This window comes from Chenopodium quinoa, unplaced genomic scaffold (genome assembly GCF_001683475.1).
Source record: "Chenopodium quinoa cultivar QQ74 unplaced genomic scaffold, ASM168347v1, whole genome shotgun sequence".
NCBI classification, from domain to species: Eukaryota; Viridiplantae; Streptophyta; class Magnoliopsida; order Caryophyllales; family Amaranthaceae; genus Chenopodium; species Chenopodium quinoa.
This window is the reverse complement of record NW_018743919.1, coordinates 2,891,136-2,906,276: the sequence shown is the minus strand read 5'-3', so window position 1 is coordinate 2,906,276 and position 15,141 is coordinate 2,891,136. Positions and strand designations below refer to the sequence as shown.

General features: G+C 35.8%; 1 protein-coding gene across 1 annotated transcript; it reads right to left on the bottom strand.

Annotated features, from left to right (window-relative positions):
* Nucleotides 1-7,167: 7,167 nt before the first annotated feature.
* Nucleotides 7,168-9,630, bottom strand: LOC110687520. Its single transcript, XM_021864179.1, has 2 exons — nucleotides 7,844-9,630; nucleotides 7,168-7,759 (listed from the first exon to the last, which is right to left on the bottom strand). The coding sequence occupies exons 1-2, from the start codon at nucleotides 9,628-9,630 to the stop codon at nucleotides 7,168-7,170; spliced, it is 2,379 nt and encodes a 792-aa protein (XP_021719871.1).
* Nucleotides 9,631-15,141: the final 5,511 nt, after the last annotated feature.

Below are 15,141 nucleotides of genomic sequence, written 5' to 3'. Positions count from 1 at the left end.
ATCCAAACAAATCTTAATTATGTTATATGTATATATACCCCCATTATATGAAATAAAGCTATACATATTAATTCTCTTTCAATCTCTCATGTTTCTCCCTATTTCACAACACGTTATCAGCACCACGGCTTTACCCGAACATTATATTAAAGATCATGATTGTACCTTGATAATCTTGCCAATTTGATCGAAAAAAGGTACGTTTTTCCTCCCAATGGTTTGTTATTTACCTAATATTCTGTGTTAATTTGAAATTTGCTTTTGTATTGGTATAATACCATGGCACTATTATTAATTTATTAGCAAAGTATAATCTGTCAGATTTTATTTTTTTTGGTTGATTTGATAAACTTAAGAAAATTATTAATGGTTGAAAGATAGCTAAAAGCATAATTTTAATGTGTCGTAACTCATATTTTGAATTATTTCACTCTTCGAGGGTTTTCGACTTTTTGAGTGCAGAGTTCAGTAAAGTGAATTGGGAATTTTTGGTACATACTTCGTATGAAATTCATTTTGCAATTATCGTAATTGATATTCTAAAGAGTTTTAGAAAGACCTGGCCTTATTTTATGATTTACGAGTAGTAATAAATTGTTTCGTGTTAATTTATAGGCCCTTTAATTATACAAACTTTATAATGATATTATTTTTTATTCATCTATTATGTTATTGTTACTATTTATTGATTACATGATGTTTTGCGTAATTGTTTATATGGCGAATGATCGATTTTGTATAGCGTTGGAGCATGTTATTGAATTTATTGCCTTTTAATTTAATGATTATTATGTTTGATTTATGATCTTCTTTCCTTAATACGATAAACCATGATATAAGTATTACTAGTCTATTGGATGATGGGTGTTTTAATCTCTAGATTACATATAAATTATATTTACTTATGTTAATTAATTTTAAGTTACTTTATCTTGTATATATCTATTATACTTTTTCTACTGTGTTTTATGTTCAGCCGCAACTTAATACGTTCAACTATACTTGTTAAATCAAATTATCAAATTTATCATGACTTTCCATGATCCTATACACCTATGGGCTAATTATATGTTTAGTTTGTCTTTTATTGGTTTATTATGTTCATATTATTATATATTGTACTTTGTACTTACGTTGCATGTTAACACTCAAGACATAATCTTTAACTTGTTAATGTGTTTTAATCCTTATCCTTGAGAGTTAGTTAATGCTGATCTTGAAGTGTCATATAGTTGATATTTCGTTCTCTCTAGTCTACTAGTAAGCATGCAATGTAAAGAACCAAATGTTTTGAAAGAAATCTTATTGACACTAGTTTCGTCTTAGAAAATCATAATGTTTGATTTTCCTAGTTGTCCTTACTTGTCTTGCAGCCCAATGTTTTACTTGATGGCATTGTGTATATACTGCATCTAATGCAAAGAAACAATTGCAGACTATAGAGAATTATCTCTAATTAATTTGCATAACATACTTCATATTAATTTGCATCAAATACTAACATACTTCATATTACTTTTGTGAATTATATATACAGGTTATATGAATATCAACTAAATTTATGCATGGTCACTAAAATAATACTATATACTTGCTTAAATCGTGATTTGTGGGTTCAACAATTACATATTTATAACTTTATATTATGCAACTAAATATATATGATTCCAATTCCCTTTCACAAGCCTATGATGTTTGACTAGATGTCAACACTCTTTATTTTTCTAGTTGACCTCAAATTATGTTAATCACAATCTATCTTGTTTTTCCACCTACAATGTTGAAATTCTTTTATTTTGTTAATTAGATGGGAATGGATTTGATTGATGAACAATAGTTTGTGATGACAATAATGACTATTACATGAGATATATAAGATATTTACGAAATGATCGATCCAGACATATAGTGTCATACTAGTAACTTGCAATCTAATACTCTATAATTACATATCTCTCTCCATTTCTGGGACTTGAAGTTTCAAATATTGTTCTTTTAGTACTTTGAACTATCTCAAGTACATGCATTATAATTGACATTAACTAGGTATGTACCATATATGGTCATATTGTCAGTAACCTTATAAGTGGAACCTATTATGAAACATAATGCCTTTTTCAACATTGAAATTATTGAGTGATGGGTGATTGATTTCAATATACATGATATTATATGCCAACATTATTAATTTGGATTATAGAAATGATGAATAGGTTGAACATGAAATACTCATACATATGAACCTGAAGTTCCTTAAATTTATGAAGGTTTAAAAACCCTCAAAAGATAATATGAAGATACATATGTGACTTAGAAATTCTGTTAGTTTCACAATACTAATGTGATTTTATAAACATAGTGTCATGAGAAAGAATATACAAAAGTTATTGAATAGTATATCGAACTCTGAATCAAAATTGATGATTTATAATTACTAGATTTACTCACTCCCAGATAAGGGTGTACACCGGTCCAAAACCGGACCGGACCTGTTTGGACCGGGGACCTGAATTGGGTAATTATGAGGACCGGGGACCGGACCTGAATTAACAGGTCCGGTTCCGGGCCAGACCTGAAAAATCAAGTCCGGTCCGGGTTTGGACCTGAATGGACCTGTTTTGTGTCTTTTTCGTTTTTTTTTTTAATACAAAACCTGTTGGACCTGCATATGGACCTGTTTTGTGATTTTTAGACCTGTTGCATAATTTAATAATTACATACAAACCAAAATTATCAATTACAAAACTACATAAAGTCTATAAAGTCCCGATTCTCAAACACCAAAAATACAAATGAGTCCACCGAAAATACAAATAAGTCCACGAAAACTCAGTTTCAATTTTTCAGAGTTTGGTTTTCTTTTTTTTTTTTTTTTTTTTTTAATTACTATTTTCCCGGGTTTCAGGTCCGGACCTGAAAACCCCGGGTTTGGACCGGGTCCGGACCGGGACCGGGAACCTGGATTTTTAAGAACCGGGACTGGACCTGAATCAACAGGTCTGGGTCAGGTCCGGTCCGGTTCAGGTCGGTTCAGGTCCGGGCCAATTTTTGTACACCCCTACTCCCAGAAGTGAATGAGAATTTGTATGATTGGAAAGAAACATGTTTGCATGATGTTTTTGTTATTAAAATCATTGAAAAGTTTAATTATAATTGCTAACATGATTATATATCAACTATTTGACCGAGAAATAATGTTTATGAGTTTAAAAAATTAGACATGACATTGTGAGCAACTAACTTGAAAAAATATATTTATTATATCCATACTTATAAGAGATTAATATAGTTGGGCAAGAGTTACAAGTAAGAGTATATAAGAATAATTTTATTATGCTTGATACATGCATTGGTAAAAGAATTTATGCTTTAAAAGGTGAAAGAGATTTAAAGGTTGTTGAATTCATTTCATGCCCCACATGCAAGGATTAGGGGGGGATTGTAATTATTCCATTAATTTATGTAATCCTTGCACATAAGTAATAAAATATATTGATGGTCAGTTTGGTACATACATTAACTTAAATATTAATGATTTATTTCATAGAAGTGGTCACATTTTAATTAAATATTTTGAAATGATATCATCCTGCAGATGGATATAAATAAATGTCATTGATCATATACTAGTTGTAAATGCTCTAATTTAAAATTGATGTCCTAGAAGGACAACATCAATTGCTGAGGAACCTATAGCACGTCTGAAGCATGATAGATCAATAGGTTCTAAAGACCATTAAGTATATTGATAGGCCGTCGTCGAGCCTACCAAAGATAATAATTCCTATCTTGGTCTCACTAACAATAGTAAGGGTAAGAAAGGGTCGAACCCAAGAGAGGCGTTGAATCAACCACCGAGTACTACCGTTTAAATAAGCTAAACGAATTCTAAATTGGGTTGGTTTTTAGTAACTTCTTCTAACACAATTCAACTAAGCTAAGAGGAGGTTAACAATATTAAGAGGAATCTAGGGCTTGGGTTATACCACTCAACTTCATCACAAATCACAATTAGCATGCAACAATCAAGGTAAATTAATGGGATAAATTAGGGGAAGTCATCTAAAGCACCCAACTACTCTCTCAAGCTAGAGGGATTACTTGAATCATGAATACGACCTACTCTCGTGGTTACATAGCATAAAACAAGTGTTAAAGCATAATCACGATGACATAAACATTCCCTTGACCGGTAATCCCTATTCTCATGGCATTTCGGGTCAATCAAGCATAAGGGAGCTAACTCAAGTTCATCTCTCGATCCTTCGTTGAGAAAGCTTGGATAAATAGTTCTAGCAATGGCCATATACAAGAACTAAGCAATTAAACCACTTAAGCTCAACTAATTAACATCCCACAACAACCAAATTAGCACATGCAACAAGTAATTAGTGACTACATTGAGGGTTTTGCCCAAACCCTAGAATTTAGACTACTCACAATCCATGGGGGTTAAAGCAATTAAAGATTTCAAGCAATTCATGAACAAATTCAAACTAAGGATTAAGCTAATTAACAATCCAAATCATGCAAGAACTAGCAAATAATTAACAACAAAGTAAAGAGAAGTAGAAAAGATGAGTAAGAAATGGTTACTATGAAGCTTCAAGGTGAGCAACAATGGTGGATTTTGTCTTCTACAATGATTGAATTTGAATAATTCCAAGCTAATAATTGAGAACTAACTAATGATTTGAGAATTTAATGTTCTAAGACTACAAACTAAGAGAAAAGCTCTGAAAAACTGCCTCCCCCGTACAAATGAGCTCTAAAGGGGTATTTATATGACCCCCAAATAAAAAGGACGGAGAAAACAAGGAAGGAGTTCGACTGCAGGTCTGCACGGACGTGCCAGATTTGGCACGGACGTGCAAGGCTAAGCACGGCCGTGCCAAGTTTGGCACGGACGTGCAGAGGGGGCAGAATTGAGGCAGAACGTACTGCTAAGAATCGAGCAGTTCCGCACGGACGTGCAGATATTGGCACGGACGTGCAGCTACATCTGCACGGACGTGCTTAATTTGGCACGTCCATGCAGGCCTTGGCAGAATGTTCTGAGTTTCTGGAGCACTTCTGCACGGACGTGCAAAGTCTGGCACGGTCGTGCACCCTCTTCTGCACGGACGTGCCAGATTAAGCACGGCCGTGCAGGACTTGGCAGCTTGCTGAAGCTTTCTGGAACCTCCTGCACGGACGTGCAAGGTCTGGCACAGCCGTGCAGGGTCTTCTAAACCCCTTTTTTCATCTTTTCTTCTATAATGCTCCTTTCCTTGGCTTCTTTCATCCATCTTCTTGCTTCTAACCTCGGCTTTGTATCCATGGGCTCCATTTGGTCGTTCTTTTGAACCTAGAATCTCAACAAAAACACCAACAACCCGTGAAGCATAGGATACACAAGAATTGCATAATAATAGAGTAAAAATGAACCAAAACGCAATTTATATCAAGTAAACTAGGTTCAAAACACCCTAAAATCGTATCAAATAGCAAGTTATCAAATCCCCCCAAGCTAAGCTTTTGCTCGTCCTCGAGCAAAACAAAAATGTCAAACCAAAGGAGGAAAACAAATTGCTAATCATCAATCCAAGGAGAGGCAACAAGGGGGAAGCATACATAAACAAATCCGCATGGTGACAACCATCATCACTTTTAGCACAAGTGAGAAGCAATTTAAACCTCTAAGTCGCCTTAGAGGACGAGTTTTTATCTCGTGAGGGTTTCCAATGAGTTTGCCCCACAACTCACGCAGTCCACAGCACATCGCCAAAAATCGCACAAGTTCAATTTTTCGCCCAAGTCAACTCATCGGGATATGAGACACAAGCAAGACAAGTGAACGACTTTCAAGAATTACCGATCATACAAATGTACACATGAGTTGGGGGTAGAGAGGAAAACTAAAGAAGGTTTCACTAGGATACTTCCTTTGGCCTTTTACTAGTTCATTAGAGCACACCTAGATATTCCAAAGTTGTAATGAGCCCTCTTTCGGTTATAAAATCTCAAAATGCTAGTCCACCTCCCAAAATGCACACCCAAGGCCCCTTAATTACACTCTAACTCGGGAATTTCACAAGAAACAATAAGCAACAAATTCGACAATGTGTGGGAGGCATCCACAAGTTGACCTCTAAAGAAAAGAAAATCAAAATTTTGAGAATTTTTGGGGGAGTTTTTTTTTTTTTGTTCTCCCTTCTTTTCTATTTTTTATTTTTATTTTTATTTTTTTTTCTCATTTTTTTTTACATTATTGCCCTCGCCTCTTTTAACTGTGAGCGGCTCTTTCTTTATTCGAAACGTGTGGCTTATTATGCCACTTATTACACATAATACAAGTATAACCAATTCCCTAATAGAGTTTCATTTCGGGGAGGAAGTGAGGCACATTAAGGGCACAAGGGACCGCAATTTGACTCAAACATATCCTACTTTGGGCAAATTTAACAATATCCTATGCTAGATGTGCAATTGAGCATTCATCGACTTTCATTTCATATACACTAATGCAACCAGGATTAATAGACCTCTAAATGACCCCATCTCTTGCATACACCCTTCTAAGAGAACTAGTACTCATCGCTCAAGAGTCAAGCAAGAAAAACATATAAGCATTGTCATTTGAGTCTCAACCTTGGGCAATTTTATTTTTTTTCATTTTTCAATTTTTTCATCATTTTTTTTTTTTGAAGAGAAAGCGAAAATATTCACATTACTAACTAGAGAGGGAACACTAATATTCACATGACAAGAGGTTTGGATTACAAGGAAGCTAAATTGGATTAAGGGCCTTGGATATTAGGGAAATGAAACAACCAAAACAAACGCAACCAAACAAACCAACATGTCAAGAAGGCATGCAAATGACTCCCCCCAAGTTATCATAAACATTGTCCTCAATGTTAAGCAATAAAAGCTCATAAAAAAAAAGGAGAAAGAAGACTAACTCAAGGATCGGGTCTTCTTCGACGCTTGAACCTCCTTGGTACCTTTGTTCCTGTTGGTTGTTGTTGGAAGACATGCACTTTGTGCTGTTTTTTTTTTCTTCTTTTGTTTTTTCTTTTTTTTTCTTTTTTTTTTTTTAAGTTAATCCACTACAAAAATATTCGGGTTGCCTCCCGGAAGCGCTTCTTTAACGTCACTAGCTTGACGACATTGCACTATCCAAAATTAGGGAGGGTCAAGGCACACCTTTTTGACCCATCTCATTGTTCCCACACACTTGCCATTTTCCTTAGGCAAAATAATCACATTGCTATCATCACTAGAAATGCAACCAAACATCTTGTCTATCAACTTGATCTTGTTTTTCTTTTTCTTCTTGGCCCTCTCTTGCTTTTTCACCTCCGGAGCATGAGTCGATTCATCTTGTGACTCCTCCATGTCTTCTTTCAAAATATTAACCAAAACATCAACCCGATGAACTTGTTTAACCATGGGGTCATTCAACGTTTCCGGAAATGAGAAAGAGATTCTTTCATGCCCAACATGTAAGGTAAGTCGCCCTTGTTTCATGTCAATATTAACACCCGCGGTTTTCAAAAAGGGCCTACCCAATATGATAGGAATTTTGAAATCCTCATCCATCTCCATGATTACAAAATCACAAGGCACAAGAACCTTCCCCACTTGAATTGGGATGTCCTTCAAGACTCCCAATGGGACTTTAACCGAGCGGTCGGCTAGTTGGATTGACATTTTGGTGGGGCTAATCTCCCCAAGATTTAATCTTTTTGCCATAGAGAGAGGCATAAGGCTAACACTAGCCCCAAGATCACACAAAGCATTTGTTGATTCAAGATCTCCAACCTTAACCGGTATAGCAAAACTACCGGGGTCACCAAACTTCTCGGGAAGCTCATTTTGAGGAATAGCACTTATCTCCATTGGAAGAGAGATAGAATCACTCTCCTCAAGCCTACTCTTGTTAGAAAGAATATTTTTCAAAAACTTTGCATATGTAGGCATTTGAGACAAAGCATGGAGAAGTGGAATGTTTGATTGAAGTCCTTCCATTTCATCAAGGAACTTAGAAAGTTTCTCATTTAGCATCTTCTCTATCATTCTATGAGGGAATGGAATATGAGGCTCATATGCTCTCAATGGAGCTTGACTCTTCACTTCTCCCTCATCTCTCTTTGAGGCACCCTCATCACTCATTTTTGACCTTCCTCTCGCCTCCTCACTCACTTCATTTTCAAACTCACTTTCATCTACCCAACTATCTCCCTCATCTCCCTTTTTGGCAACATTTTCTCTCATAATTGGAGTTTCATACCCCCCTTCCATAATCAAGGTGATTGATTTCGCTTGCTCTTTTGGATTCATTACCGTTGTGCTTGGAAATTGACCACCGGGGTTAGAGGTGCACCCAACTTGTTGTGCAATTTGAGATAATTGACTTTCAATCATCTTGTTGTGTGCTTGGAGTTTTTGAATTGAGCTACTAACTTCCCCATTGATATTTATTTGTTGAGTCATGAAAGTTTCAAGAACGGACTCAAGGCTAGTCTTTTGAGGAGGTGGAGGAGGAGGAGCGGGTTGGTTATATTGTGATCTTTGGTGGTTTTGATCCCTTTGGTTGGGATGGCGGTATGGAGCTTGTTGGTTTTGTGATTGAGGTTGGTTGTAGTGGTTTTGAGGTTGGGTTTGATTTTGGTTGTAGTTATTTTGTGGGGGGCCTTGGTTGTATTGCTTCCATCCCGTGTTATGTTGGGGCTTCCAACTTTGATTGTGGGATTGGGAGTATTGTTCATTCCTTTGCCCAATTGCCGCCGCTTGCTCTTGATTCGTTGAGTTGCAATAAGAGGACAAGTGATCATTTCCTCCACAAGTCTCACAAGACATGACTTGCGAGGAAGAGCTTGAGGGTGTGAGGGTGGCTTGATCTAGCTTGTGAGCTAGCATATCAAACTTTGATGCAATAAGATCTATTGCACTAAGATCATGAATTCCGCCCTTCTTTGTTTGAGGTTGCCTTCTATCACCTCCATATGCATAATGCTTGGCCACTTCTTCAATCATCTTGTATGCATCGTCCACCGATAGCTTTTTGAGGCTACCACCGGCCCCGGAATCAAGGTTGGCCCTTGAAATAGGAGTAAGACCGTCATAGAAGCTTTGTACAATGATCCATGATGTAAAACCATGGTGGGGGCATTTCCTTGTGTAATCTTTGAAACGCTCCCAAGCTTCACTCAATGTTTCATCAATGTCTTGATTGAAATTGGTGATCTTTCTTCTTAGTTCGGCGGTCTTTTCCGGAGGACAATACTTTCCAAGAAAGGCTCTAGTGACTTCGTCCCATGTACTCAATGATCCCTCTTCAACCGTTCTCAACCAATGTTTTGCTTTATCACGGAGGGAGAATTGAAACATGTGCATACGGATGAACTCTTCCGAAATGTTGTTTTGCTTGATAGTTGTACACAACTCAAGAAAGTTGTCCAAATGAGCAAAAGGACACTCATGAGGACTACCTCCGAATTGATCGCTTTGAATCATACGGATGAGTTGAGGTGAAAGTTCAAAGTTGTTTGCATTTGTGGTGGGAAGACGTATGCCACTCCGAAGTTGGAATGCGTTGGGGTGGTCATAGTCTCTTAACAATGGTTGAGGAGGATTCTCTCCCATGTTATCTTCTTCGTTAGTTCCAAAAACCTCTTCCGGATCGGAATCCGAATATACAATGGAAAACTCGGGTGTGCCTTGCAAGAGTCTCCTCACGTTTCTCAAAGTCCTATTTAGCTCTGGATCAACAGAAATAAGCGGTGATTGCTTACTCTTTCGTGTCATGCAAAGTCAAACAAAGCTAAGAAAAACGTTAGCAATGACTATCGCAATTTAAACACACATAAACAAAAATTAAGGTAAGAAAACTACTATACATATACACACATCTAGTCTCATTCAACAATAATACATTCAATGTGACTTTGTCTCCCCGGCAACAGCGCCAAAACTTGATAGGCCGTCGTCGAGCCTACCAAAGATAATAATTCCTATCTTGGTCTCACTAACAATAGTAAGGGTAAGAAAGGGTCGAACCCAAGAGAGGCGTTGAATCAACCACCGAGTACTACCGTTTAAATAAGCTAAACGAATTCTAAATTGGGTTGGTTTTTAGTAACTTCTTCTAACACAATTCAACTAAGCTAAGAGGAGGTTAACAATATTAAGAGGAATCTAGGGCTTGGGTTATACCACTCAACTTCATCACAAATCACAATTAGCATGCAACAATCAAGGTAAATTAATGGGATAAATTAGGGGAAGTCATCTAAAGCACCCAACTACTCTCTCAAGCTAGAGGGATTACTTGAATCATGAATACGACCTACTCTCGTGGTTACATAGCATAAAACAAGTGTTAAAGCATAATCACGATGACATAAACATTCCCTTGACCGGTAATCCCTATTCTCATGGCATTTCGGGTCAATCAAGCATAAGGGAGCTAACTCAAGTTCATCTCTCGATCCTTCGTTGAGAAAGCTTGGATAAATAGTTCTAGCAATGGCCATATACAAGAACTAAGCAATTAAACCACTTAAGCTCAACTAATTAACATCCCACAACAACCAAATTAGCACATGCAACAAGTAATTAGTGACTACATTGAGGGTTTTGCCCAAACCCTAGAATTTAGACTACTCACAATCCATGGGGGTTAAAGCAATTAAAGATTTCAAGCAATTCATGAACAAATTCAAACTAAGGATTAAGCTAATTAACAATCCAAATCATGCAAGAACTAGCAAATAATTAACAACAAAGTAAAGAGAAGTAGAAAAGATGAGTAAGAAATGGTTACTATGAAGCTTCAAGGTGAGCAACAATGGTGGATTTTGTCTTCTACAATGATTGAATTTGAATAATTCCAAGCTAATAATTGAGAACTAACTAATGATTTGAGAATTTAATGTTCTAAGACTACAAACTAAGAGAAAAGCTCTGAAAAACTGCCTCCCCCGTACAAATGAGCTCTAAAGGGGTATTTATATGACCCCCAAATAAAAAGGACGGAGAAAACAAGGAAGGAGTTCGACTGCAGGTCTGCACGGACGTGCCAGATTTGGCACGGACGTGCAAGGCTAAGCACGGCCGTGCCAAGTTTGGCACGGACGTGCAGAGGGGGCAAAATTGAGGCAGAACGTACTGCTAAGAATCGAGCAGTTCCGCACGGACGTGCAGATATTGGCACGGACGTGCAGCTACATCTGCACGGACGTGCTTAATTTGGCACGTCCATGCAGGCCTTGGCAGAATGTTCTGAGTTTCTGGAGCACTTCTGCACGGACGTGCAAAGTCTGGCACGGTCGTGCACCCTCTTCTGCACGGACGTGCCAGATTAAGCACGGCCGTGCAGGCCTTGGCAGCTTGCTGAAGCTTTCTGGAACCTCCTGCACGGACGTGCAAGGTCTGGCACAGCCGTGCAGGGTCTTCTAAACCCCTTTTTTCATCTTTTCTTCTATAATGCCTTTCCTTGGCTTCTTTCATCCATCTTCTTGCTTCTAACCTCGGCTTTGTATCCATGGGCTCCATTTGGTCGTTCTTTTGAACCTAGAATCTCAACAAAAACACCAACAACCCGTGAAGCATAGGATACACAAGAATTGCATAATAATAGAGTAAAAATGAACCAAAACGCAATTTATATCAAGTAAACTAGGTTCAAAACACCCTAAAATCGTATCAAATAGCAAGTTATCATATATTCGAAAAGGAAAGGAACCGCTATTGACAATGACAAGTTTGAGGAAGTGATAGATTCCGTTACATTTCTAGAAGAAATCACTTTTAGTACAATTCATATGTACCATGATCACATAAAAGACTCCGGAAGAGTATGAAATATCCAACAAGATTAACATGTATCAAGATTATAGTCAAAACTCCAGCAGAGTATGATTAATTATTGGATAAAATATTAGTTGATTGTCTTGCCAATGGTATAAAAAAACACATGTTGGTGTTCAAATATCACATTATATTCATGGCCATACATAAAGTAAGTTTAAAAAGTGATCACTAGTGTTGAAAAACTAACCAGAGTTCAAATTTAGAGAAGTGATTGGATGTGATAACTAAATTAGGTCATCTGGGTTTAATAATTAATTACCCGTCATGGAAACTTTAACTTTAACTTGATATGAAAGAAATAATGTGCTGACGCTCTCTCATACTAGATATTATGAAATGAATTGAATGGCAAGACATAACGTTGAGATTGAGCTATATTTAGATTATGATTTAATAGTTTTTTTTGAAGAATTTCAAGAGATTATTATATGCTTTTGCATGTGAACAAGTAATAATTGGCCATAAGCTCACTAAAACAACTTGTATGTGTAGAGATTTTGAGTAACTAGAAATTCATTATTAAAGTATTTGGAGAATTAGAAGATCAGTGGCTTTTCATACAAGTGATTTAATGGTAAATTAATCTCTTGATTGGGGCTATTTTATGTCAGCACATACGAAATAGAATAAGAAAATAGTCAACTGCACAAAACATGACTCCCTATTAAGATTGATCTCCAGAAGAGATAGAAATTAAATTATTGTCCAGAAGAGGTGAAAATTGTTGAATATGACTATTTTCTTGCGAGATGAAATTTGTTGAATATGATTATCCTGCGAGATGAAATTTGTTGCACATGAAATTATATTCTAAGTTGGTGAAGAATTGCCCCGATATTTGAGATATTTTACCAATTTAGGGGGGAGAAGAATTGGAGTAAGTTGGCAAAATTATAAATTTATAAATTAGTTGATCCCTATAATAATACTTTGTAAAGTTACATGCCAACTTTTGTATCAAGATATGTTGCACATTTATGATTTGATTTATATACCGTTATGACCCAACCAGAAGCATAGAGAGATACATTTTGCTCATAATGATAATGATATTATGTGCATACATTAAGATAGATCTTGCCAATTTTTCTTTAAATCACTACACCTGAAGTGTAGATTGTAAGATCTGTTCCAATATATGTGATATATTGCAAGATAGTGTAGTTGATATTAATACCATAATGTATGAAATAACGCAGATAGAAGTGGTATATATAGATATCTAAGAATTATAATAGATGGCCTATGATATGAAAAAGGTTATAATGGTACCAATTGGAGATGTATTCAGATATCATAGTAAATTAGCATGCGAAATTGTATCTTGCTGAATTTTATAATACCGGTATACTATGGAACCGATAAATAATATGCATATGCATTATAGAATGGCTTAGTGAATAAGGGATCTGAAATATATATGTCCATTTTAATATCGACATAATGATAATAATTAGAAGTTTATCATGGACCAGAAGTCCAATGAAATATGGATTTTTAAATCCACACTGTATAGCGTCTTGCATTATTCTGAGTCCTATGTATGTTCATATGCATGTGTGAGTCTTAGGTTAATGGATTATTCATTGTATATGTCAGAAGTTGTTAGATGCATTACTCATTGTATATTTTGTTTAATATGTTTATATCTCATATTACATGCATTAGTTTCTATACAATAATTGTGGTGAATGTGAATGTTCATTCAAAGTATAGTAAGACATATTTACAACTTTAATGGAAAATTAGAAAGAGATATTTATATTCCGATGGGCTTATAATGTGATGAAATTATTGATGAAACCGATTTAATGGCATGTTATGAATCATGTAAGAAGAGTTACTGAAGAACCTATATACGATGTATTTAAATATCCAGCCCTACAAAGCTTATATCTTGAATATTGCAATTATTATATATCAAACTCTTGAAAAGTCTATGTGACTACATCATTGACATCTCAACCTGTAGTTTGAGCATATGCAAGTTAGTGAGATTTACTATTTGTATTTGCAAGAGAGCTATCATGTCAATTATGAAAATTCTAAAGAATATCAATAGGATACTTATACGTGAATTGTTTTATTATGGTCCAGAAGAACCATGATCAATGAATATAATTACGTGTTATATTATTAATTCATACGAGATTGAAGAGCAACATGAATAATATCATATGTTGCCATATAATTACTAAAGAATGTTTTATTAAATAATGATCATCAGTTTCTATTATTCACGACCTCCAGAAGAAGGCGTAACCGTATAAGTTTAACTTTTAAATCAACTATTAAACAGAGATTTGAAATTAATGATAGTAAAGATAAACACATGTATGATGAAATGAAGACACTTCACATGTTCACGTGAAGACTTGGAGACTTGAAGGTGCAAATTCAATTTAGGAGGATCGAAGTTCAACGAATGATATTTTACTACATATGAAAAGATATCCAACCATATTGGATTCATTGCTGCGGCACTAGAAGATCTCAAGTTATGTATTCATCAGGGGAGGAAAATATGCGTTGTACTATTTTTCCCTTGACCATGGTTTTGTCCCACATTGGGTTTTCCTGGTAAGGTTTTTAATGAGGCAGCATCTCGAGCGTATTACGAAGAATGTTGTACTCTTTTTCCTTAATTAGGTTTTTATCCCACAGGGTTTTTCCTATTAAGGTTTTAACGAGACACAATCTTCAATAATAATGGACATCCAAAGGGGAGTGTTATAAAATATTGGGTGGATGCCCATATCCTTCTTGTATCATCCAGAATATTCTAGATCTACGGTTTATTGTTATGCAAGCAAACCTTAATTATATTGTATGTATATACCCCCATCATATAGAATAAAGATATACACATTAATTCTCTCTCAATCTCTCATGTTTCTCCCAATTTTACAACATTTTTTTTTTAACTATTATTATTATGAAAAAAGTCATTCGTTTGGTCATGGGCTATGGAAAATGGATTGCAAGTATTATGTATTTCTATAGCTAAACCTTTACAGTACTCGGTAAGTTCGTATATGATCAATGTTTTGATTGTAGATTTGTAAATAGTCGGATGAGTAGGGTATGAAGTATAGTTCTCTTCTTCGATTACCTTTTTGGTCACACCAAGATAGAGGGAGAACTATAAAAAGTGTTCGTGAGAATCATAAGTCATAAGTCATGACTTGATTGTCAATTTTCGATCCCTTCCTTTTCCAAAAGGTGATGTAAATCATGTAATGAGAGATTGGCATAAAAATAGAGTTTTTAGCCCTTGGGATC

What these genes read in the sequence shown, in the direction of transcription:
- LOC110687520 (XM_021864179.1), bottom strand. Translation starts at nt 9,630, where the DNA reads ATGGGAGAGAATCCTCCTCAACCATTGTTAAGAGACTATGACCACCCC. An exon ending in CAAAATGAGCTTCCCGAGAA is followed by an intron (nt 7,760 to 7,843) that starts GTTTGGTGACCC and finishes TCTTGGGGCTAG; the next exon opens with TGTTAGCCTTATGCCTCTCT.